The 26,094-nt window shown below is 47.6% G+C and overlaps 1 protein-coding gene across 3 annotated transcripts in view; it reads right to left on the bottom strand.

Annotated features, from left to right (window-relative positions):
* Positions 1-26,094, bottom strand: part of LOC137095532 (protein argonaute-3-like) — a 255,766-nt gene that overhangs the window by 181,512 nt on the left and 48,160 nt on the right. For all 3 annotated transcript variants that reach the window (XM_067462306.1, XM_067462304.1, XM_067462305.1), the window contains exon 2: positions 15,033-15,204. In XM_067462306.1, the coding sequence (XP_067318407.1) occupies positions 15,033-15,204 (172 nt within the window). The remainder of the gene's footprint in view (positions 1-15,032; positions 15,205-26,094) is intronic.

The raw sequence follows: 26,094 nt of genomic DNA, 5'->3' as shown, positions 1-26,094 counted from the left end.
ACTTTTCACATTTGGGCATATTAATAACTCATGCCCAGTTTGGTCCAAAACCATCACTGTTTGATTCTTCAGTGCTCTTTGGATCTAGGTGAACTACAACTCCAAACCCCAAAGTCAATGCCCACCAAACCCTTCTAACAATTTCTATTGGTCAAGGGAGTTTTGTGTGCCAAGTTTGTTCAATTCCATCATTGGTGGAGTTCAGAATGCTCTTTAATTGTAGGTGAACTATAAATCCCAGCCACTACAACTCCCAAATGACAAATTCAATCCCTAATCCCAACCCCACCAGTATTCAAATTTGGGCATATCAGGTATTTGTGCCAAATTTGGTCCAGTCAATGAAAATATATCCTGCATATCAGATATTTACATTACAATTCATAACAGTAGCAAAATTAAAGTTATGAGGGAGCAACGAAAATCATTTTATGGTTGGGGGTCATCACAACATGAGGGGCCAAGGCATTAGAAAGGTTGAGAACCACTGGTTGGGGTTTTATAGGCTAAAGCCAGCACTGAATTGTGCTTGGTAGCTGACTGGCAGCCAGTGGGGCTGACACAACAGGAGGATGGTATGCTGCCTGTACGCCACTCCAGTGAGCACTCCACTGGCTGTCCGCCCATTGGACTACCTGAAGTTTCCAAGGAGTCTTCAAAAGCAACCCCATGTAGAGTGTTGCAGTAGTCTATTAGAAATGTGATGAGAGCATGAGCACCATGGAGAGTTGTAGTTCTTTACAAGGTATTTAGCCTTCTTCACCTTAGATGCTAGTGCCCCACCATACTACAACTCTCAGGATTTTAGAGCCATGGCAGATGCATGCTAAGAATTAATAAAATAACATGCCATGGCTTCTGAATGTTGCTTGCAGACAATGTCCATGTTTGGTTAGCAAAAAGTCTAGAAATACAAAATTCACAATCCAAAAAGGTTTACAGTTGTATGTACACCCAGCCAGGACTAGGAAGAAAAAACAATTTTCCTTTGGTCTGTTAGAAAACAGTTCTGCTACATATCTATATTTTTACTAAGCACCAAAGTTGTTCTTCCCATGCGACAAAATTCCCTTCTAGAATTAGCAAGCCTCAAAGAATCATGCTCACAAAAACAGAACATGCTTTTTCTGCCAGATATTCTCACTTCACATTAGGCTTCAAGCCAGGTATTTTCCTAAATTCCATATTTTAGTTGGCATGCAATGAGATTATAGTTTATAATGAACAAGGATGTAAATAAAAAATGCAGTCACCCGATGCTACTTTGTGGGACATGCACTGCTGCAGCATCACAAACATTAGCTGATGAAACTCTTTTACCAGAATGAGATCAGCCAGTTGTAAAAACATGAAGTTCCACCAAATTACTATTGCAGAAATTGCAGTAGCAGTCGTCTATCTTTCGAATCAAAGTGACTTTGCTTCCCAAATGGACAAACACATACTGCAGGGTCATACAAATGACAACTCAAGCATTGGGTATAAAAACTGTGGTTGCTTACCATGGTTCTAAGAGTGGTCATCTGTGGAATCATCTGTGGAATCCACACATATGGTAGTATGGTGCCTTTGTGCAACAAGTTCAGAAAAGTCTATAAATAATTAACTTGAGTATGGCCCCGCCCCTTTCCTCCTGACCACGTATCCCACACCACTTCCCTGCCGCAGAAATGGTAGAGAAGAAGGCATGAGCAACGTGGGGAGGATGGGCGGAGTCATGTGGATTCCACAGATGATCACTCGAAGAATCATGGTTACAGGTAAGCAACCACAGTTTCCTTCTCGTGGTCTCTGTGGAATGCACACATATGGTAGATTAAAAAGCCACTCCCCAATGTTTGGTGGGCGTCATGCCAGAGTCGAGAAGAGGACAGCTCTCCCAAACGCCGCCTGGTGCTTCGACAGAAGGTCGATCTTGTAGTGCTGGACTAACGTCAAGGGTGAGGTCCACATGGCTGCCCTGCAGACATCGGTGAGCGGGATGCCCCGGGAGAAGGCGGTTGAATTTGCGACAGCCGGGGTGGAGTGCACCTTGAGGCCTGCAGGCGGGTCCTTGCCTGCAAGGTCGTAAGCCAGGCAAATGGTTGCGAGGACCCACGCCACCAGCCGCTGGGGGGACACCGGGTTACCCCTGGTGTCCGGCCTGTATTGGAGAAAAAAGCGGGGAGGACTTTCTGAAGGGCCTGGTGCTGTCTAGGTATTAGAGGACTGCCCTGTGGACATCGAAAAGGTGAAGGGCGCACTCAAGAGGGGACGAAGGGTTCTGGAAGAAAACTGGAAGGACGATGTCCTGAGCTGAGTGGAAGAGTGAGGAGACCTTTGGGAGGAAGGAGATGTTGGTCCTCATGACAATCTTGTCCTTGTGGAACCGGATGTAGGGCTCATTGGCACGGAGGGCACAAAGCTCACTTGCCCGGCGAACGGAGGTGATGGCGAGGAGGAACGCCATCTTCCAGGAGAGGTGTGAGAGGTCAGCGGAGAATAACGGCTCGAACAGGGGTTTGATGAGCGAAGAGAGGACTAGGCGGAGCTCCCATGCAGGGGGAGGGAGAATCCGGGGGGGAAACGTGTTCTTGTAACCCTGAAGAGAGAGTTGCACCAGCGGGTCCTGGAAGGGGGAGGGGAGGTGGTGTCGCTTGCAATACGCCACGATGGCTGACAGGGACGCAAGGTCGAGGCCCCTGGAAGCCAGGGAGGCGAGGAAGTCGAGAAGAACCGACATGGAGGCTGTGAGTGGGTCCGCTTGTCGCATGGTGGTAAACGCCGAGAAGAGGGCCCACTTGCGGGCTTAAGACCGCTGAGTGGAGGGCCGATGTGCTGCCGCCAGAATGTCTGCGGTCGGATCCGCCAGGTGGTGAGGTGGAGCCAGGTGACGTCCAGGTGGCAGATTGTTCCATGTTCAGTGGTCAAAAGGTCCGGCCAAGCTGGGAGGGAGCAATGGTGACAGGCCACCATGTGGGATAGTAGAGGGAACCAGGGCTGGCAAGGCCACCAGGGTGCCACTACAATGGCATTGGCGCCGTCGTGGTAAAGTTTTGAGATTACCTTCGGGAGAAGAGGGATGGGCAGGAAGAGGTCTTATCACCGGGACACCCCAGAGACGGAAGAGGGACGTAACGACATCCAGATGAAGAGACCACTCATGTCTGACCGAGGAGGACCTGCTGAGCAGGTCGGCGAGAGCGTTGGAGTGGCCAGGAACATGGACAATTGTGATGGAGATGTTCTTGGCGACACACCAGTGCCAGATAGAGAGGGTCAGCATGAGGAGAGAGAGGGATCGGGTGCCGCCTTGCTTGTTGAGATACCACACGACGGTGGTGTTGTCTGTACAGACTTGTACGGTGCGGTGGGAAAGAAGGTCCCGGAAGGTCTTGAGGGCCTTGAAGAGGGCGAGCATCACCAGGCGGTTGATATGGAATCGCCGTTTGGTCGGGGACCAGACACCACGGGTCGAGTGGCGACCTGTGCGGGCCCCCCCAGCCCGTGAGGGAGGCGTCTGTGGTGAGCATGCGGGAGGGGTCCCGAGGGCAGAAGGGCACGCCTGTGCAAACTGTTGAGCGGAGAAGCCACCAGCGAAGGGAGAGGCGGACGTGTCGTGGGAGGATCAAGCCGGTCCGTGGATCGTCCCGGAGGTGGTCAAAGTGATGAAGGAACCAGGCCTGGAGGGGGCGCATGTGAAGACGGGCAAAAGGGGTGACGGCTGTTGTCGACGCCATGTGTCCCAGAATGGACTGGATGTGAGACGTCAGAACTGACGGAAGGCGGATGGCTCTCAGAATGGAGGCACAGAGTGCCCTAAAACGGTCTTCAGGGAGGAAGGCGATGCGAGTGGTGGAGTCGAGTATTGCCCCGATGAACTGAATGTTCTGCACGGGAGCCGCGACTTCGTGTGGTTCACCACCAGGCCGAGGTTCTGCAGGGTTGAGAGACTGAAGTGAATATCGATAAGGAGGGACTCGCGGGAGCGAGCCAGGAGGGGCTAGTCATCTATGTATGGGAACACCGTGACTCCGTGAGTGTGCAGGAAGGCCGCAACTGCGGGCATTCACTTCATAAAGACCCTTGGCACTGTTGAAATGCCAAAGGAGAGAACCCGGTAGGAAAGAGCTCGGTTGCCTACCATGAAGGAGAGGAACCTGTGGTGAGGGGGGGTGATGGCGACGTGGAAGAACGTGTCACGAAGATCAATCGTGGCAATTCACGCGTGTGACGGTATAAGGAGAAGGATGGCGGGTAGTGTGACCATCCGAAAAGTAGGAGTGTAAACATAGGTGTTAAGGTCGCGGAGGTCAAGGATGATCTGTTGGCCTCTGCCCTTCTTGGCGACTAGAAAATACCGGGAGAAGAAGGCTGAGGGAAAGGAAGCGGCATGCAGTGGAATGATTGCTCCCTTCATCAACAAAGAAGACACCTCCTCCCATAACCCCTGGGAGGGGGGAGGGGGTGTAACAAACCCCGTAGGTGAAAAGGAAACAAAATCAATGGAGTAGCCATGCCTGACTACCTCCAGAACCCACTTATCCGTGGTTATGGCCTGCAAAGCTGGGAAAAAGTGCGACCCAAACTGAAAATACATCCCGGGCACAAGCTGGTGCCGTTCAAGTCTTTGAGACTCGAACAAAAATAAAGGGGCACTACTGTGCCACAAGGGGAAGGGATCCCAAGAAAGGACAGGGAGGGGTGTGGGGGAAGGGGCGGGGCGGCTCTAAAAGCGATGCTGGTCCCTCCCCTGAAAGCGGGGCTTGCCCTGCTGGGGGGGGGGGTGATACTGCTGTTGCTGTCTGGAGGGCTGGGCAAGGGGCGTTTGAGGAAAAAGGCAGTTGCCCGATGGATAGGGCCTCCGATTGTAGGCTGTAGAGGGAGTCCACCCACCTGTAGGGCAGGGGGCCCTCGGAGTCACATAGCCGAAGGTATGGGCTGCCCGTCGGACCTCATGGGTCTCCTTCAGCTGGATGTTAGTGTCCGGGTTGAAGAAGCCGGCATCATGGAGTGGTAGATTCTCCGCCAGCGCCCTGCCCTCCTCCGAGAGCATGGAAGCGAACAGCCAGGCGTGACGGTGGATGGCTGTAGACGTGGTGAAGAGGTAGCCTGCAGAGTCGGCGGTGTGCTTGGCCATGTCTTTCTGTGCCCGGGAGAGCGTCAGAGCCTCATGAAGGATAGCGTCGGTGAGCAGGCGACGATCATCCAGAAGATAAGGGATGTAGACTGTCATAAGCTTCTAAAGGTAGGTCTGGTAGGCCACAAAGTATGCCTGGAATTGGGCGTGGCGTGTAAAAAAGGCTGTGCTCGTGTGGACCGTTTTTCCCATGGAATCTAGCTTCCTGTCGGTAGGAGTGCTGTGGGGTTTGAAGTGCTTCCCAGGGGTCATGCGGGCGACCATCGTGTTGGGTTGAGGAGGTCGCGCAATCCAGGGAGCGGTACTCAAGTCTATATTGTAAAGGAGATCGTTCCTTCGGGAGACCGGGTTAACCGAGGGGGGTGGGAGGTCGGGGATCCTTGTGAGCTGAAGGAGGTAAGGGATCCCAGGAAGTACTGCTGATGGTAGAGGAGCTTGCTGCTGCTCGTCCGAAGGGAAAAGGAAATCCTCTACTGGCTGTCAAGGCGTACCCATGGGGACCTGGAGCGCCCTCGAGAGGCGAGTGAGCAAGGCTGTCAGGGTGGCAGTGTCCAAGGCCGGTGACGGGAGCATAGTCGCCGAGGGGTCCTGGGTGGTATGGAAGAGTGGGAGCCAGAACACGAGGCGAGGTCCTGGGGAGCAACATCATCAGGATAGGCCTCAAGGGGTGCCTGATAGAAAGAGGGCTGGGTGAAAGATGGGCAGGCAGGAGGAGTAGGTGGAGAATGTTCAGGTACCAGAATGGGTACATATACATAGGCCCTGCCCCCAGGAGAACAATGGATGGATTGGGTCCTGGAGTGACAGGGATCCCCTGATGCCACATGCCAAGTCACAGGAGGCCCGGGGGGGGGGGGGAATAGTGGGAGGGCAAACTGGGAGGCTGTGGGAGGAGGAGAGAGGGCCGATGGAGGAGTCTGGGCCCGGTGGGCCGGGTCCAGGAGAGAAAAGCCCGGGCGGCCTACCTCAAATGGCCTCAGGCCCAAGGCGGCTTGGCGGGCATCTTGGGCCTCTAGGGCCTCAGAGGAAAGCAGCGGGACCAGGAAAGGCCCTGGGCCACGCTGGTGAGTGGCTGCCAACAATTTGGGGGACAGGGCGGGCCCGGTGCCGGGGCAGAGGCCTGCGCCGGGCTCGGCATGCGGCGCGGCCATTGGGCTGCAGTGGGTGCGTCCGAGGAGCCTGCGTCGGGAGGGTGTGGCGCGCGGATGCTGCCTCTGCCTCCCGCCTCTTCTTCTTGGGATTGGAAGAGGCTGAGCACTCGCCTGAGGTGGCGTGGGCCTTTTGGAGGCGGAGGAAGACAGCTGGACGGAGGGAGGTCGCAGCGACGGTGGCGAGGTGAGGAGGAGCGCAGAGCCGTCAGCCAAGGCAGGAGGGGGCGGAGGTTGATGGGCCGGCGGCGGAAGAAAGAGCGCGCGCTCATAGAGGAGCTCTTTAAGGCGCGTCTCCCGTCGCTTCCATGCTTGCGGCATCAGGGCCCTGCAGGCCGCACAAGAAGATCCTCGACTCCGATGCCCATCACTGATGCCTCCTTTGCCTTGGAGGCACCAGTGATGGGCATCGGAGTCGGGAAAGGATATAAAATAAATAAATAAATAAATAACTCCTGCATTTGAAGTCCAAAACACCAGGAGGGCCAAAGTTTGCTCATGCCTGATCTACACCGTAGAATTAATGCAGTTTGACTGCTACAATATCCTGGGATTTGCAGTTTCCTATACTCCTTGGCAAAGGAGGCTTAAGACAACAAATCCCATGATTTATTGAGCCGTGGAAGTGGTACTGAACTGCATTCATTGTAGAAGCAGCCCAAGGCCTTGTCAAAGTACAACTCCCTGGGATCCACAGCCTTGAAATAAGTTAAAATGCTACTGAACTACTTTAATTTCCCAGTGCAGATGCACCCCCTAGTTTCATCTCCCATCCTTTCTCAAAGGCATCTCTGTACAGAGACTCAAAGCGGCTCACAATTAAAAACATTACAACTTAAAATATAAAATATCTATATATATAAAAATGTAATGTTAGTTTGTGCTACCATCAGAACTCAAAAACCACTGGGGGAATTGACACCAAATTTGGACACAAGACACCTAACAGTCCAATGTATGTCCACTAAAAAAAAAAAAAGATTTTGTCATTTGGGAATTGTTGCTGGGATTTATACTTTACCTACAATCAAAGAGCATTCTAAACTCAATGATGGAATTGGGCCAAACTTAGCACACAGGGCTCCCATGACCAACAGAAAAAACTGGAAAGATATGGTGGGCATTGACTTTGAGTTTGGGAGTTGTAGTTCACCTACATCCAGAGAGCACTGTGGACTCAAACAATGACGGATCTGGACCAAACTTGGCACAAATATTCCATATGCCCAAATATGGATGGAGTTTGGAGGAAATAGACCTTGAGTTACTGGGATTTATAGTTCACTACAATTAAAGAGCATTCTGAAACCCACAAACGACAGAAACGGGGCAAAGTTCCCACACAGAACCCCCATGACCAACAGAAAATACTTAAGGCCATCCTGTCCAACTCTCTTTACCAGGGCAAGAAAATGTAATCAGAGCCCTCCTGACAAAGAGCCATCCAGTCATAAATACAGATGATAGACAGACAGACAGACATACATACAGACAGACAGACAGACAGACAGATAGATAGGATTCTCTCTCACACACACAGATATAGTATCATAGATTTGGAAGAGACCCTTAAAGAAGGACTATGATATGTTGCATATTCCAGAGTAGGCAAACCAGACACTCTCCACATCAATACTGACAAAGAAACAATAAGAAATACTGTTTACTCACAAGCATAAAGGGATTACATATATTAGAAACCAACACTTTCTCATCACCAGACTGGGTCACAGCGACATGTGGCAGGGGACAGCTAGTAAAATAATAAAACAGCATTGTCATTATATATTATATGTAGCATTATAATTAATATTTTAGTATTGCTGGGTGTCTTCCTTGCTATCTTTTTGTAGACAAGTGAAGATCCTTTTGTTTCATCAGGCCTTTGAAGGATGATTGCACACGAAAAAGACCTTTCATGTACTGTGTTTTCAGTAGTGTCCATTTGTTTGAGGTGGTCTCTGTCTCGAGTTGTAAGCCACAGTCTTTCAACCTCCACAATAATGATTTAATCAGAGTTGGACAGTCTTATCTTAAATTACAGCGCTATGAAAATATTCAAAAACACTGAACCTATTGCTATCTAATTACATCTATTTCATTTTTATTTTTGAAACAAGCTTGGCTACCTCATTTTACATCTGTCCCTTCTGTCTATTCCTTCAACTAGAATTCCTGTTTTCTGAGGGCCACAGCAACGAGTGGCAGGGTACAGCTGGTCTATATCTATATCTATATATCTTCTATCTATATTTATATCTACATCTATCTATCTATATATATAACATATAATAAAAGTCAAAGTTTGTATGCGGCGGATGTGTGGCGGTGTATGTGCCGGCTTTCTGATTGGCCAGCCTGAAAGTTCCAAGATTCTGACTGGCTGCTTCTGTGGTGCTATTTGCATATGATACCTGAGTTGCCTGCTTGAACAGGAGCCCCTGGTGGAGAAAAGGGTTCATGACAGAAACAGGGACATGACAGAAGGAAATTTGCATATGGTCTCTGATTGGCCAGCCTCAATTCCAAGATTCCGAGATGACAAAGAGAGGAAAGGAAAGGCCAGGGGCTCTGTCAGAACATTACCAATACAGACCAAACTTGGCACACAGAGCACACAAGACCCACTCTACATCCTACTGCAGTTTGGAGGAGGATGAACCATGGATGATGGGACTTCAAGTACCTCCACACCCTTCCCAAGATTGCTGCAACCCTCATCTAATGACCAATCTAGACCAAACTTGGCACACAGAGCCCCCATGACCCACTCTACGTCCTGCTGCAGTTTTGGAGGAGGGTTGACCATGGATTATGGGACTTGCAGTACGTTAACTCACTTACGGAAACCACTGCGACCCTAATCCAATGACTGATCAAGACCAAACTTAGCACACAGAGCCCCCATGACCCACTCTACATCTTGGTGCAGTTTGGAGGAGGACAGACTATGGATGGTGGGACTCCACTCCCTTCCCAAGATTGCTGCAACCCTCATCTAATGACCAATCTAGACCAAACTTGGCACACAGAGCCCCCATGACACACTCTACATCCGGCTGCAGTTTTGGAGGAGGGTCGACCATGGATGATGGGACTTGCAGTACCTTTACTCACTTACTGAAACCACTGTGACCCTAATCCAATGATTGATCAAGACAAAACTTAGCACACAGAGCCCCCAAGACCCACTCTACATCCTGCTGCAGTTTGAAGGAGGATGGACTTTGGATGATGGGACTTGCAGTACCTTCACTCACTTACAGAAACCACTGCCACCCTCATCCAATGACTGATAAAGACCAAACTTTGCACACAGAGCCCCCATGACCCACTCTATATCCTGCTGCTGTTTGGAGGAGGGTGGACCATGGATGATGGGACTTCAAGAACCTTCACTCACTTCCTGAAAACAATGCAGCCATTATCCAATGACCAATAAAGACGAAACTTGGCATACAGAAACGCCATTATCCACTTTCTCTAATAACCCGGGCAGCGCCGGGCCCCCAAACTAGTATATAATAAAGGTGAAAGTTTGTATGTAGAGGACAAAAGTGTGGCGAGATATGTGCTAGCTTTCTGATTGGCGGCCACTGTGGTCTCTGATTGGCCAGCCTGAAAGTTCCAAGATTCCGATTGGCTGGGCAGCAGTGCTATTTGCATATGGTCTCTGATTGGCCAGCTTCAAGAGGAGCCCCTGGTGGAGAAAAGAACTCATGACAGAAACGGGGACATGAGAAGGAAATTTGCATATGGTCTCTGATTGGCCAGCCATAATACCAAGATTCCGAGATGACAAAGAGAGGAAAGGAAAAGGCCAGAGGGGGCTGAGTCAGAAAATTACCAATACATACCACACTTGGCACACAGAGCCTGCAAGACCGACTCGACATCCTACTGCAACCATGGATGATGGGACTTGCAGTACCATCACTAACTTCCTGAGACCACTGACTGATCAAGACCAAATTTGGCACACAGAGTCCCCATGACCCACTCTACATCCTGCTGCAGTTTTGGAGGAGGACGGACAATGGATGATGTGACTTCCAGTACCATCACTCACATTCTGAGACCTCTGCAAACCTCATGCAATGACTGATCAAGACCAAACTTGGCACATAGACCTCTCATGACCCACTTTATGTCCTGGTGTGGTTTGGGCGGGGATGGACCATGGATTATGGGACTTGCAGTACCTTTGCTCAATTCTTGAGACCACTGCAACCCTCATCCAATTACCGATAAAGACCAAACTTGGCACACTGAGTCTCCATGACGCATTCTACATCCTGGTGCGGCTTGGAGGAGGATGCACCATGGACGATGGGACTTGCAATACCTGTACTCCATTCCTAAAACCATTATAACTGCCAACAATGATGGATCAGGACCACAATTTACACAGAGAGCCCGCATAACCCACTCTACATCCTGGTGCGGTTTGGAAGAATTTGACAATGGATGATGGGACTTGCAGTCACTTCACTTACTTCCTGAGACCACTGAGACCCTTGCCAATGACTGATCAAGACCAAACTTAGCACACAGAGACCCACTCTACATCCTGGTGTACTTTCCAGGAGGACAGACCATGGATGATAGGACTTCAAGTACCTCCACTCCCTTCCCAAGACTGCTGCAAAACTCATTTAATGACCAATCAAGACCAAACGTGGCACACAGAGCCCCCATGACCCACTCTACATTCTGCTGCAGTTTTGGAGGAGGCTTGACCATGGATGATGTGACTTCCAGTACTTTCACTCACATTCTGAGACCTCTGCAAACCTCATTCAATGACTGATCAAGACCAAACTTGGCACATAGACCTCTCATGACCCATTTTACGTCCTGGTGTCATTTGGAAAAAAATGGAGATGGATGATGGGTCTTGCAGTAACCGCACTCACTTTCTGACACCACTGAGACCCTCTCCAATGACTAATCAAGACCAAACTTGCACATGGAGTCCCAATTAACCACTCTACATCCTGGTACAGTTTGGAGGAGGACAGACCATGGATGTTGGGACTTCAACTACCTCCACTCCCTTCCCAAGATTGCTGCAACCCTCAACAAATGACCGATCAAGACCAAACTTGGCACACACAGCCCCCATGACCCTCCCTACATCCCGGTGCTGTTTGAAGGATGGACGAAGGATGACAGGACTTGCAGTACCTTCACTCAGTTCCTGAAACCATAGCGACACTCACCCAAAAACCAATAAAGACCAAACTTGACAAAGAGAGCCCCGATGGCCAACTCAACATTCTGGTGAGGTTTGGGGGAGTGCAGACTATGGATGATGGGACTTCAAGTACCTCCACTCACATCCCAAGACCTCTGCAACACTCATCTAATGACCGATCAAGACCAAACTTGGCACACAAAACCCCCATGACCCACTCTCCATCCTGGTGCAGTTTGGAGGAGGATGGACCACAGATGATGGGACTCGCAGTACCTTCACTAACTTCCTGAGACCACTGCGAGCCATATAAATGACTGATACATAATTCCTTTCTCAAATAACCCAGGCAGCACCGGGTCCCCATGCTAGTAATATAATAAAAGTCAAAGTTTGTATGCGGCGGACAGAGGTGTTGCGGTGTGGCGGAAATGTATGTGCCAGCATTTTGATTGGCTGCCACTGTGGTGCTATTTGCATATGGTCTCTGATTGGCCAGCTTCAATAGGAGCCCCTGGTGGAGATAAGAGTTCATGACAGAAACAGGGATATGAGAAGTAAATGTGCATATGGTCTCTCATTGGCCAGCTTCAATTCCAAGATTCGGAGATGACGAATAGAGGGAAGGAAAAGGCCAGGGCTCTGTCAGAAAATTACCAATACAGACCAAACTTGGCACACAGAGCCCCCATGACCCACTCTACATCCTACTGCAGTTTGGAGGAGGATGAACCATGGATGATGGGACTTGGAGTACCATCACTCACATTCTGAAACGGCTGTTAACCTCATGCAATGACTAATCAGGATCAAACTTGGCACATAGACCTCTCATGATCCACTTTACGCCCTGTTGTGTTTTGGTCGGGGATGGACCATGGATTATGGGACTTGCAGTACCTTTGCTCAATTCTTGAGACCACTGCAACCCTTATCCAATTACCGATAAAGACCAAACTTGGCACACCGAGTCTCCATGACGCACTCTACATCCTGGTGAAGTTTGGAGGGGGATGCACCATGAACGATGGGATTTGCAATACCTGCACTCCCTTCCTAAAACCATTACAACTGCCAACAATGATAGATCAGGACAATTTACACAGAGAGCCCAAATGACCCACTCTAAATCCTGATGCTGTTTGGAGGAGGACGGACAATGGATGATGGGATTTCCAGTACCTTCACTCAGTTCCTGAAATCACAGCAACACTTATCCCAATACCAAGAAAGACCATACTTGGCACAGAGAGCCCCCTTGTCCAACTCAACATTCTGGTGAGTTTTGGGGGAGAGCAGACTATGGATGATGGCACTTGCAGTACCCAAACTCACTTTCTGAGACCACTGTGACCCTCATCCAATGATGGATGAAGAACAAAACTTTGCACACAGAGCCCCCATGACCCACTCTCCATTCTGGTGCAATTCTGAGGAGGATGGACCACAGATGATGGGACTTGCAGTACCTTCACTAACATCCTGAGACCACTGCAAGCCATGTAAATAACTATAAAGACAAACCTTGATACAGAATTCCTTTCTCAAATAACCCTGGCAGCACTGGGTCCCCAAGCTAGTATACACACACACTGTATATTCTGGTGTATAAGACTACTTTTTGACTCAAGAAAATCTTCTTTAAAGTCAGGGCCGTCTTATACGTGGGAGTCATCTAATACGCAGGAGTAGTCTTATACACCGGGGGTCATCTTATAGAGCGGGCACTGAAACTTCCAACCTGAATTGGAGAATCTGTGATGCATATTGTGGGAGGAGCTCAAAAATGGCAGTGGCCACATCCCTGTCGTATGCAACGACTGTATGAAAGCATTAAGGGCGACACTGTACAAGTGCGGTAGAAGAAAATCCATTCATCAGGATTCACAGACTTAATGCGGTCCCGATGGTGAGGTGAAGGGGCGCCTCACTGGGAAGGTGCAAGTGAAGGGCGTCCAGGGCACCCAGGGTATGGAAAAAAGAGATAGAGTGGCTCTGGGCCCAGAAAAACACAACTCTTTTACCTGTCTGGCCTGTCCTTATATCCTATTACCATACCTCCTCCTCTGCCTCTCAGATCTCGCTCCTGAAGACTGCAGTAAAGTGGTCTGGGGGTGAAGGCCTTGCATATAGCACAGGCCTGCGTGAGGTGACCCTCCCCCAGACAAGCGAGGCACAGCGAGTGTCCGTCGTTATCCGGATAGTTGTTCGGACACTTGGCACATCGCTTAAAGAAAGTTGTGGCCGACATCTCGGGTACACAACTCAATACAATCAGAAGGATAGTAAAGGCAGTCCAAAGCTAAATAGCGATCGTACATACGAAGCACAAGGAGGTTCCCTAAGCTCGTTCAGGCAGAATAAGAGAACTGAGAGGCTAGGGCCCGCCCACTGGCTATTTATGGGTCGGAGGGGAGTGGGTGGGCTTGATCTAAATGTATCTTTTTATCTTCTAGAGGGTTTCGAAATGCTCTGCGCAGGCGCAGGAAATACCACATGCATGATTTACAGGGACCACGACAGGGAATAGGAAAATTACCATATTGAAATCAAATCTGATGCTTTCAAAAATTTTATTTGGTGTGCGTTGGCAGAGGGGTAGTCTTATACAGCGAGTATATCCCAAACTCTATATCTTAACTGGAAAAGTTGGTGGTCATCTTATCCATCCAGTCATCTTATATGCCAGAATATATGGTGTGTGTGTGTGTATATATAGAGAGAGGGGGGGGGAGGGAGGGAGTTCTGCCCCCTATCTTAACTATATAACTACTTAGAAGGTGAACTTGCTGCTCGGGGAAAACAGATTTGAGACTATATAGTTGAATCAAACAAGAGTTTATTAACTGACAATAATTTTAGACTTTCTCTCCTCCTAAGTCACACTACAAAGTCTTCATGAGAAGAGGTAAAGTCTTTGAGTCAGAGATACAATTCTGGCCAAACAGAGGTTCTTGAATCTTTACTTCTTCTTATTGTCTCTTCCCTCAACTGTCTCCAACATGGTCCCAATATTCAACTCTGACTGTACCTGGATATAGCTTTGACATGAACACAGCTCTGACTGGACTTGCATATAGTTCCAAATGGATATGCTATTTGTAGACTTTCTGGCCTTCCACTGTCTTCACCTTCCAGTCACGAAAATGGCTGACTTTTCCAAGAACCAGAAGAGCCTTGTCCGAGACTCTGGCTCTGAAGGTATTCTAAAAGGGGCAGGGCAAGGGAGGCTTCAAAGAAACAGTTTTCACAATCAGTTTTAAATTCTATAATTCTGTTTAGGATGCCAATGCGAAAAGTATCAGGTCTCTATTACATCCACTCCATTATTAATTTCCACAAATGCCATAATTCAAACTAAAAGATTATCAAATGTAAATAACACCTATATACATTGCTGATACACAGACAAAATCAAAGGTAAACATACTTTGATCGGACAAGAAAGGTCTGATTATCCTTCTCTCTCATATCCCAAACAGTTAGAGTGAAAAAACAGAGCACCTCACCATGTCAGTAACTACTTAAATATGAGTAAACTCTGGTAGCAATAACCACTCTGACTCACCTGTTCACTCTCCGAGGACACTTATCTGGCTTAATATCCACCTCATAGAGGTAGACGTCAATCTTTGGGATTTCAACTTGGAAGCAGTTGGCCAGCAGTTTAATGGACTTGCCCATGGTGCCATAGCCAGGCCGTCGGGGCACCATGAGCAAGGACTGATCCCCAACGGGCCCTGTGGGAAAAGAGGGGAAAAGTTTAGTGTTTTACATTTCACAAGCCTTAATAAAATCCAACCACTTCTTCACATTGCATAAAATGCATGTTAAGTCTATGTATATTCATTGACACTGTTGTTTATTTCAAAGGCGGTGTCAATGTTAATTGAAGTCTGCAAATAAAAAAACCCAAAATAGTTGGTCCTACTAAAGGAATACAAAATATAGAAGACTTCTGCTTACTATACCTCTCCATAATACTCAGAAATTAAGCATCCTCCTAAAGAAATGAATTTATTATGTCAGGCTAATATACTCAGGCTGAGTATCCCTTATCAGAAATACCTGGGACCTTAAGCAATTTGGATTTAGGATTTATTTTCCCGGATTTTGGAATATTTGTGTATCTGTGTGTATATAGAATCATAGAATCAAAGAGTTGGAAGAGACCTCATGGGCCATCCAGTCCAACCCCCTGCCAAGAAGCAGGAATATTGCATTCAAATCACCCCTGACAGGTGGCCATCCAGCCTCTGCTTAAAAGCTTCCAAAGAAGGAGCCTCCGGGGCAGAGAGTTCCACTGCTGAATGGCTCTCACAGTCAGGAAGTTCTTCCTAATGTTCAGATGGAATCTCCTCTCTTGTAGTTTGAAGCCATTGTTCCGCGTCCTAGTCTCCAAGGAAGCAGAAAACAAGCTTGCTCCCTCCTCCCTGTGGCTTCCTCTCACATATTTATACATGGCTATCATATCTCCTCTCAGCCTTCTCTTCTTCAGGCTAAACATGCCCTGTTCCCTAAGCCGCTCCTCATAGGGCTTGTTCTCCAGACCCTTGATCATTTTAGTCACCCTCCTCTGGACACATTCCAGCTTGTCAATATCTCTCTTGAATTGTGGTGCCCAGAATTGGACACAATATTCCAGATGTGGTCTAACCAAAGCAGAATAGAGGGGTAGCATTACTTCCCTGGATCTAGACACTATGCTCCTATTGATGCAGGCCAAAATCCCATTGGCTTTTTTTGCTGCCACATCACATTGTTGGCTCATGTTTAACTTGTTGTCCACGAGGACTCCAAGATCTTTTTCACACGTACTGCTCTCGAGCCAGGCGTCACCCATTCTGTATCTTTGCATTTCATTTTTCCTGCCAAAGTGGAGTATCTTGCATTTGTCACTGTTGAACTTCATTTTGTTAGTTTTGGCCCATCTCTCTAATCTGTCAAGATCGTTTTGAATTCTGCTCCTGTCCTCTGGACTATTGGCTATCCCTCCCAATTTGGTGTCGTCTGCAAACTTGATGATCATGCCTTCTAGCCCTTCATCTAAGTCATTAATAAAGATGTTGAACAGGACCGGGCCCAGGACGGAACCCTGCGGCACTCCACTTGTCACTTCTTTCCAAGATGAAGAGGAAGCATTAGTGAGCACTCTCTGTGTTCGTCCACTTAACCAATTACAGATCCACCTCACCGTAGTTTTGCCTAGCCCACATTGGACTAGTTTCCTTGCCAGAAGGTCATGGGGGACCTTGTCGAAGGCCTTACTGAAATCCAGGTACGCTACATCCACGGCATTCCCTGCATCTACCCAGCTTGTAGCTCTATCGAAGAAAGAGATCAGATTAGTCTGGCATGACTTGTTTTTGATAAATCCATGTTGACTATTAGCGATGACTGCATTTGTTTCTAAGTGTTTGCAGACCGCTTCCTTAACAATCTTTTCCAGAATCTTGCCCGGTATCGACGTGAGGCTGACCGGACGGTAGTTGTTTGGGTCATCCTTTTTTCCCTTCTTGAAGATTGGGACCACATTGGCCCTCCTCCAATCTGCTGGAACTTCTCCCGTTCTCCAAGAACTCTCAAAGGGAGAGAGAGTATGTGTTCCGCCCTCTCACTACCTTAACTAAATGGAAGGTGAACTGGTTGTGCAGGGAACAGATCAGAGACATACACACACACACACACACACACACACACACACAGAAAAAAAGAAATAGAAAAGAAATGGAAAGTCAATTATGCTGAAAGAAATACAACAAATATAGTATAATATCAAACAAAACAAATATCTAACAATAATATCATTATAATATTCATTGATATTCTCCTAAGACAGCTAATAATATATTTCATAACAATACAGATTAAAAGTTTGAATATAAAAGTTATTTCACAATCCACACTTTAAAAAATTGAAACATTAACTTTAAAAACATTCCAATTCATTAAAAGACAATACAATCCATGGTGCAACACAGCACATCTTTAAAAGTACATCCCATTACCTCCTGGGGAAAAAACCTTTTATATTTATGGAGAAACATGTAGTGACTAAAATGGCTACATGAAAACATGTTCAGATGGATAAAACTGATTCATACTCAGTCTATAATATCCGCTATTCAGCCCAAAGTTTATCTAGTCTGACCCTTCTGTGAGACGGAGTATTCAGTGCTTGCCAAAGATGCAATCAGCACAAACCAAACTGTGCCAATAGACGAAACAAAAGGCTTGCAGAACAAAAAGCTCATAATTATTCAAGGAAACAAACCACACCATCCAAACTCTTCAAAGGGAGAGTTCTGTATAGTGATCAGGTAGATTGAACAGATAAGCAAAAGCACCACACTTCAAAGCCAAATTACATGCAGTGTAATTACTCTTCCTGACTCCTACTGGCCACAGAAATTGTCCATTAATTCACCCAACTCTATTTGTGATTTAATGACCTTATTTGGTTCTGTAGCTGTATCTATCCCACAGCTTTAAACAGTTTAAAGCAGTGTTTCTCAACCTTCCCAATGCCGCGACACCTTAATACAGTTCCCCATGTTGTGGTGACCCCCAATCATAACATTATTTTCGTTGCTACTTCATAACTATAATTTTGCTACTGTTGTGAATTGTCATGTAAATATCTGATATGCAGGATGTATTTTCATTCGCTGGATGAAATTTGGCACAAATGCCCAATATGTCCAAATTTGAACACTGGTGGGGCTGGGGGGGATTAAATTTTGTCATTTGGCGTTGTCGTTGCTGGGATTTATAGTCAACTTACAATCAAAGATCCTTCTGAACCCCACCAATGATGGAATAGAACCAATATTGGCAAGCAGAACTCATGTGACCAACAGATAATACTGGGTTTGGTGGGAATTGACCTTGAATTCTGGAGTTGTAGTTCACCTACATCCAGAGTACACTGTGCACTCAAACAATTATAGATCTGAACCAAACCTTGCACAAATACACAGTATGCCCAAAGGTGAACACAGGTGGAGATTGGGGAAAACAGACCATAACATTTGGGAGTTGTCGTTGCTGGGATTTATAGTTCGCCTACAATCAAAGAGCATTCTGAATCCCACCAATGATAGAATTGAGCTTCCCACATAGAACCCTCATGCCTTGAAGGGACTTGCTGGCATGAGCCTCCCTCCAGCCTTGCATGCTCTCCCTCACCCGCACATGTGCACCATGCTGCCATACACCGAGCACATCTGCACCCCCTTCTCTGCTAGGAGTCTCAGAAACAGCCCTCTCCTTGGCTGAGGCCAGCCAAGAGCTTTTGATGGGACGATATCACTGTCTTGTCTCCAAAAAGGAAGAGAAGGACAGACAGAGAGATCCTCAGCATTCTCTGCCAAAGAGGTTCCTAAGACCATCAGAAATATACATTTTTGATGGTCTTTGGCGATCACTCTGAAATTTCTCACGACCCTCGGGGCCCTGACCCCCAGGTTGAAAAACACTGGTTTAAAGCCTTCCTCTTGGTTATGACATGAAGTGTACTCATATTCCACTGGTAGTAATTAATCCTTACATTTGGAAAGTACTTTGCAATATCACTGCATGTTCTTCCCATCAAAACATGTCTACAAGTAATATATTGCTCCTGTCTTTATTTTTGTGAAGCTAACCCAAGTGCTCAGAGTAGATTCCTGCCATCATCACTTCCATATGTTTTCAACTGAAATTCATTCTTCCCATAAATATGTACCAAACTATTAAACAGCTACTATGCGCGCACGCACACACACACATACATATAATAACTAATGTGTTTAAAGTAGCTATAGTAAAATAAATTCCATCATTTAATGGTTGTAATTTCTGCTCCCATGATTCCTGCATAGTAATATGTAAGATCAGAAAGGTAAGCCTAGTCTGGAAACAGAGAAGTAGCATAAAAAAACCTTCTTTTCCAGAGGTGGAAATAATGTTGTCTTCCAGATGTTATGGAAGACCCGACCCAGCATCCCGGTGCTAGTAAGGGTTTCTAGAACTTACAGTGCAACTAAATGTGGAGATGTGCATAATTCCCATTTCTGCAAAAAAAGAATGCATAGTTTTTGAACATGAAACCAGCACCACAGCCATAAGCTACCCATGATTCAGAAAGAAGCTAACATTTAGCTGTTCCACAGTTGTGTACACATCCAGCCAATGCCTCTTTAGTTCTAAGAATGTAATCTGCCGAGGCATCAATCCATCAAAAGAAAAAGGGAATCTCTACATTGGGAAAACAGCTCATTTCAATGTCTAGTAATCTGGGTTGAGTATTCATAAAGCCACACCTGCTCTCGCAGCAGAGGTCAAGCAATAAATCCCAACTATCTAACCCAGTGGTTCCCAATCTTTACTTAAACACTAGCTTGGGGACCGGAGCTGCCCAGCTAATTTGAGAAAGGAATTGTGTTTCAAGGTTGGTCTTTATCAGTTATTTATATGGATCACAGTGGTCTCAGGAAGTTAGTGAAGGTACTGTGAGTACCATCATCTGTGGTTCATCCTCCTCCAAACTGCACCAGGATGGAGAGTGGGTCATGGAGGCTCTGTGTGCCAAGTTAGATTTTGATCAATCATTGGATGAGGGTTGCAGCAGCCTTGGGAAGTGAGTGGAGGTACTTGAAGTCCCATCATCCATAGTATGTTCTCCCCCAAACCTACAACAGAATGTTCAGTTGGCCATGGGGGCTCTCTGTGCCAAATTTTGTCTTTCTTGGTATTTGTCTGAGTGTCGCTGCGGTTTCAGGAAGTGAGTGAAGGTACTGGAAGTCCCATCATCCATTGTCTGTCCTCCTCCAAACAGCACCGGGATATAGAGTGCCCCATGGGGCTCTGTGTGCCAAGTTTGGTCTTGATCAGTCATTAGATGAGGACTGCAGCAGTCTTGGGAAGGGAGTGGAGGTACTTGAAGTCACGTCATCCATGATCTGTCCTTCTCGAAAGTGCACCAGGATGTAGAGTGGGTCATAGGGGTCCTGTGTGCCAAGTTTGGTCTTGATTGGTCATTGGATCACAGTGGTCTCGGAAAGTGAGTTAAGCTACTCCAAATCCCATAATCAATAGTCTGTTCTCCCCCAAACCTGACCAGAATGTTGAGTTGCCCATGGGGGCTCTCTGTGTCAAGGTTGGTGTTTATTGTTATTTGGATGAGTGTCGCTGTGGTCTCAGGAAGTGAGTGAAGGTACTGCAAGTGCATTCATCCATCGTCTGTCCTCCTCCAAACAGCACCGGGATGTAGAGTGGCTCATGGGGGCTCTGTGTGCCAAACTTGGTCTTGATCAGTCATCTGCGAGGGTCTCGGTGGTCTCAGGAAGTGAGTGAAGTAACTGCAAGTTCCATCATCCATCTCCAAATTCTTCCAAACCGCACCAGGATGTAGAGTGGGTCATACAGACTCTCTGTATAAATTGTGGTCCTGGTCTATCATTTTTGGCAGTTGTAATGGCCTCAGGAAGGGTGTGTAGGTATTGAAAGTCCAATCATCCATGGTGCATCCTTCAAACCGCAGCAGGATGTAGAGTGCGTCATGGAGACTCAGTGTGCCAAGTTTGGTCTTTATCAGTAATTGGATGAGGGTTGCAGTGGTCTCAGGAATTGAGGACAGGTACTGTAAGTCCCATAATCCATGGTCCATCCCCGGCAAAACTACACCAGGGCATAAAGTGGGTCACAAAAGGTCTATGCGCCAAGTTTGGTCTTGATTAGTCATTGGATGGAGGTAACAGCGGTCTCAGAATATGAGTGATGGGACTGCAAGTCCAATCATCCATGGTCAACCCTCCTCCACACAGCAGCAGAATGTAGAATGTGTCATGGTGGCTCTGTGTGCCTATTTAATCTTGATTGGTCATTGTTGAGGATCGCAGTGCTTTTACTAAGTAAAGATACTGCAAGTGCCATCATCCATGGTCCATCACCCTTGGAACTGCATCACATAGCATGGACCATGAGTACTCTGTGTGCCAAGTTTGGGTCTAGCCTGTGATTTGTAGGGAATACAATGTTCTGTTGGAAGTGATTCAGGTGAAGGTACTGCAAATCCCATCATTAGTAGCCCATCCTGCCTTGAACCACACCAGGTTTTTAAGTGGGCCATTGGGCCTCTGTGTGCCAAGTTTGTTCCTCATCCGTCATTGGTATGGGCCACAGTGCTCGAAGGTACTGAGTTCAATTACTGCAAGTCCCGTCATTCATGGTCCATCCTCGCTCAAACTGCACCAGGATGTTGAATGGGTCTTGGGGGGGGGGGGGTCTGTGTGTGCCAGGTTTGGTCTTGTTCTATCATTGTTGGAGGCCACAAAGTGTTTTGGACTTCAACTCTAACCATTCCTAACAGCTTCAAGCCCCTTTCCTGTTCCCTTTGCTGCCTCGAAATATTCATGGTGGCCAATCAAAGACCATATGCAAATCGTACCACAGTAGCAGCAAATCAGAATCTTGGAACTTTCAGGCTAGCCAATCAGAGACCATATGAAAATAGCACCACAGCGACATCCAATCGGAATGCTGGTACATACACTTCCGCCATACGCCACACTTCCGCCGCATACAAACTTTGACTTTTATTATATACCAGCTAGGGGACCCGGCAATGCCCGGGTTATTTGAGAATGTAATATCAAGGTTGGTCTTTATCAGTAATTTATATGGCTCGCAGTGGTCTCAGAAAGATAGTGAAGGTATTGCGAGTCCCATCATTTGTAATCTTTTCTCCACCAAAACTCACCAGAATGTTGAGTTGGACAAGGGGGCTCTCTGTGCCAAGTATGGTCTTTCTTGGTATTGGGATAAGTGTTGCTGTGGTTTCAGGAACTGAGTAAAGGTACTGGAAATCCCATCATCCATTGTCTGCCCTCCTCCAAACAGCATCGGGATTATAGAATGGGTCATGCGGGCTCTCTGTGTAAATTGTCCTGATCCATCATTGTTGGCAGTTGTAATGGTTTTAGGAGAGGAGTGCAGGTATTGCAAGTCCCATCGGCCATGGTGCATCCCCCCCCCCCAAACTGCACCAGGATGTAGAGTGTGTCATGGAGACTCACTGTGCCAAGTTTGGTCTTTATCGGTAATTGGTTAAGGGTTACAGTGGTCTCAAGAATTGAGCAAAGGTACTGCAAGTCCTATAATCCATGGTCATCCCCGGCCAAACCACACAAGGGCGTAAAGTGGATCATGAGAGGTCTATGTGCCAAGTTTGGTCCTGATTAGTCATTGGATGAGGTTAACAGCCGTCTCAGAATGTGAGTGATGGTACTGCAAGTCCCATCATCCATGGTTCATCCCCTTTCAAACTGCAGTAGGATGTAGAGTGGGTCATGGGAGCTCTGTGTGCCAAGTTTGGTCTGTATTGGTAATTTTCTGACAGAGCCCATGGCATTTTCCTTCCCTCTATTCGTTATCTCGGAATCTTGGAATTGAAGCTACTCCAAACAGCATCAGGATGTAGAGTGGGTCATGGGGGCTTTGTGTGCCAAGTTTGGTCTTGATCGGACATGAGATGAGGGTTGCAGCAGTCTTGAGAAGGGAGTGGAGGTACTTAAAGTCCCATCATCCATGATCTGTCCTCCTTGAAAGTGCACCAGGATGTAGCGTAGGTGATGAGGACCCTGTGTGCCAAGTTCGGTCTTGATCAATCATTGGCGAGCGTCTCAGTGGTCTCAGGAAGTGCATGAAGTGACTGCAAGTCCCATCATCCATTGTCAAATTCTTCCAAACCACACCAGGATGTAGAGTGGGTCATGATGGCTCTCTGTGTGAATTGTGGTCCTGATCCATCATTGCTGGCAATTGTAATGGTTTTAGGAAGGGAGTGGAGGTATTACAAGTCCCATCGTCCATGGTGCATCCTCCTCCAAACTGTAGCAGGATGTAGAGTGCGTCACGGAGACTCGGTGTGCCAAGTTTGGTCTTTATCGGTAATTGGATGTGGGTTGCAATGGTCTCAGGAATTGAGCAAAGGTACTGCAAGTCCCATAATCCATGGTCCATCCCTGGCCAAACCACACCAGGGCATAAAGTGGGCATGAGAGGTCTATGTGCCAAGTTTGGACTAGATCAGTCATTGGATGAGGTCAACAGCCGTCTCAGAAAGTGAGTGATGGGACTGACAGAGCCCCTGGCCTTTTCCTTTCCTCCATTCGTCATCTCGGAATCTTGGAATTGAAGCTGGCCAATCAGAGACCATATGCAAATTTCCTTCTCATGTCCCCGTTTCTGCCATGAACTCTTATCTCCACCAGGGGCTCCTTTTGAGGCTGGCCAATCAGAGACCATATGCAAATAGCCACACAGTGGCAGCCAATCAAAATGCTGGCACATTCATTTCTGCCACACCTCTGTCTGCCGCATACAAACTTTGACTTTTATTATATTATATAGACCAGCTTGGGGACCCGGTGCTGCTCGGGTTATTTGAGAAACGAATTGTGTATCAAGGTTGGTCTTTATCAGTTATTTATATGGCTCACAATGGTCTCAAGAAGTTAGTGAAGGTTCTCTGAGTCACATCATCTGTGGTCCATCCTCCTCCAAACTGCACCAGGATGGAGAGTGGGTCATGGGGGCTCTGTGTGCCAAGTTTGGTCTTGATCAGTCATTGGATGAGGGTCACAGTGGTCTCAGAAAGTGAGTTGAGGTACTGCAAGTCCCATCATCCATGGTCTGTTCTCCAATCCACACCAGAATGTTGAGTTGGCCATGGGGGCTCTCTGTGCCAAGTTTGGTCTTTCTTGGTATTTGGCTAAGTGTCGCTGTGGTTTCAGGAAGTGAATGAAGGTACTGCAAGTCCCATCATCCATCATCTGTCCTCCTCCAAATAGCATTGGGATGTAGAGTGGATCATGGGGGCTCTGTGTGCCAAGTTTGGTCTTGATCAAACATCAGATAAGCGTTGCAGCAGTTTTCGGAAGGGAGTGGAGGTACTTGAGGTCACATCATCCATGGTCTGTCCTCATTGAAAGTGCATCAGCATGTAGAGTGGGTCATGGGGACTCTGTATGCCAAGTTTGGTCTTGATCAGTCATTGGCGAGGGTCTCAGTGGTCCCAGGAAGTGAGTGAAGTGACTGCAAGTGACATTATCCATTGTCAAATTCTTTCAAACCGCACCAGGATGTAGAGTGGATCATGTGGGCTCTCTGTGTAAATTGTGGTCCTGATCCATCATTGTTGGCAGTTGTAATGGCCTTAGGAAGGGAGTGCAGGTATTGCAAATCCCATCTTCCATGGTGCATCCTCCTCCAAACTGCACCAGGATGTAGAGTGCATCATGAAGACTCAGCGTTCCAAGTTTGGTCTTTATCGGTAATTGGATGAGGGTTGCAGTGGTCTCAAGAATTGAGCAAAGGTACTGCAAGTTCCATAATCCATGGTCCATCCCCGGCCAAATCACACCAGGACGTAAAGTGGATCATGAGAGGTCTATGTGCCAAGTTTGGTCCTGACCTGTCACTGGATGAGGTTAACAGTGGTCTCAGAATGTGAGTGATGGTACTGCAAGTCCCATCATCCATGGTTCATCTTCCTCCAAACTGCAGTAGGATGTAGAGTGAGTCATGGAGGCTCTGTGTGCAAGTTTGGTCTGTATTGGTTATTTTCTGACACAGCCCCCAGCCTTTTCCTTTCCTCTCTTTGTCATCTCGGAATGTTAGAATTGAGGTTGGCCAATCAGAGACCAGAGACCATATCAGAGCTTGACGGGGGGGGGGGGGGGGGTGAGCCTGTTGGTCCTCTTGGACATCTCAGCAGCTTTCGATACCATCAATCATGGTATCCTTCTGGGACAGCTCTCGGGGGCACGGTTTTGTACTGTCTCCAATCCTTCCTGGGGACCGATCCCAGATGGTGAAGCTGGGAGATGCCTGCTCGGACCCCTGGCCTCTATTTTATCTCCCATGCTTTTTAACATCTACATGAAACCGCTGGGAGAGGTCGTCCGGAGTTTTGGAGTTAGTTGCCATCTCTACGCAGATGACACACAACTCTACTACTCATTTCCACCTAACTCCAAGGAAGCCCCTCAAGTGCTGGATGAGTACTTGGCCGCTGTGGCTGTCTGGATGAGGAGGTACAAGCTGAAGATTAATCCCGACAAGACAGAGGTCCTCCTGGTCGATCGTAAACCTGATCAGGGTATAGGGTGGCAACCTGTGCTGGACGGGATTACACTCCCTCTGAAGTCACAGGTCCGGAGTTTGGGAGTCCTCTTGGATTCATCACTTATGCTTAAGGTTCAGGCATCGGCAGTGTCCGGGAGGGCTTTTCCACAATTGAGACTCGTGCGCCAACTGCGACCTTACCTTGTAAAGGCTGATCTGGCCGGGGTGGTCCATGCCTTGGTCACATCTAGATTGGACTACTGTAATGCGCTCTACACGGGGCTGACCTTGAAAATGGCTCTGAAATTTCAGCTAGTCCAGCGGGCGGCGGCCAGGATGTTAACTGGTGCTCCTTACAGAGAGAGGTCAACCCTCCTGTTCAAGGGGCTCCATTGGCTGCCGTTCATTTTCTGGGCCCAATTCAAGGGGCAGGTGCTTACCTACAAAGCCTTAAACAGTTTGGACCTGCCTACCTTTGTGACCGCATCTCCGTTTACGAACCCGTTTACGAACTCCGATCA

Source organism: Anolis sagrei, chromosome Y (genome assembly GCF_037176765.1).
Source record: "Anolis sagrei isolate rAnoSag1 chromosome Y, rAnoSag1.mat, whole genome shotgun sequence".
NCBI lineage: Eukaryota > Metazoa > Chordata > Lepidosauria > Squamata > Dactyloidae > Anolis > Anolis sagrei.
Note: the sequence above shows the minus strand (reverse complement) of the source record. Positions and strands in the feature narration are given on the sequence as shown.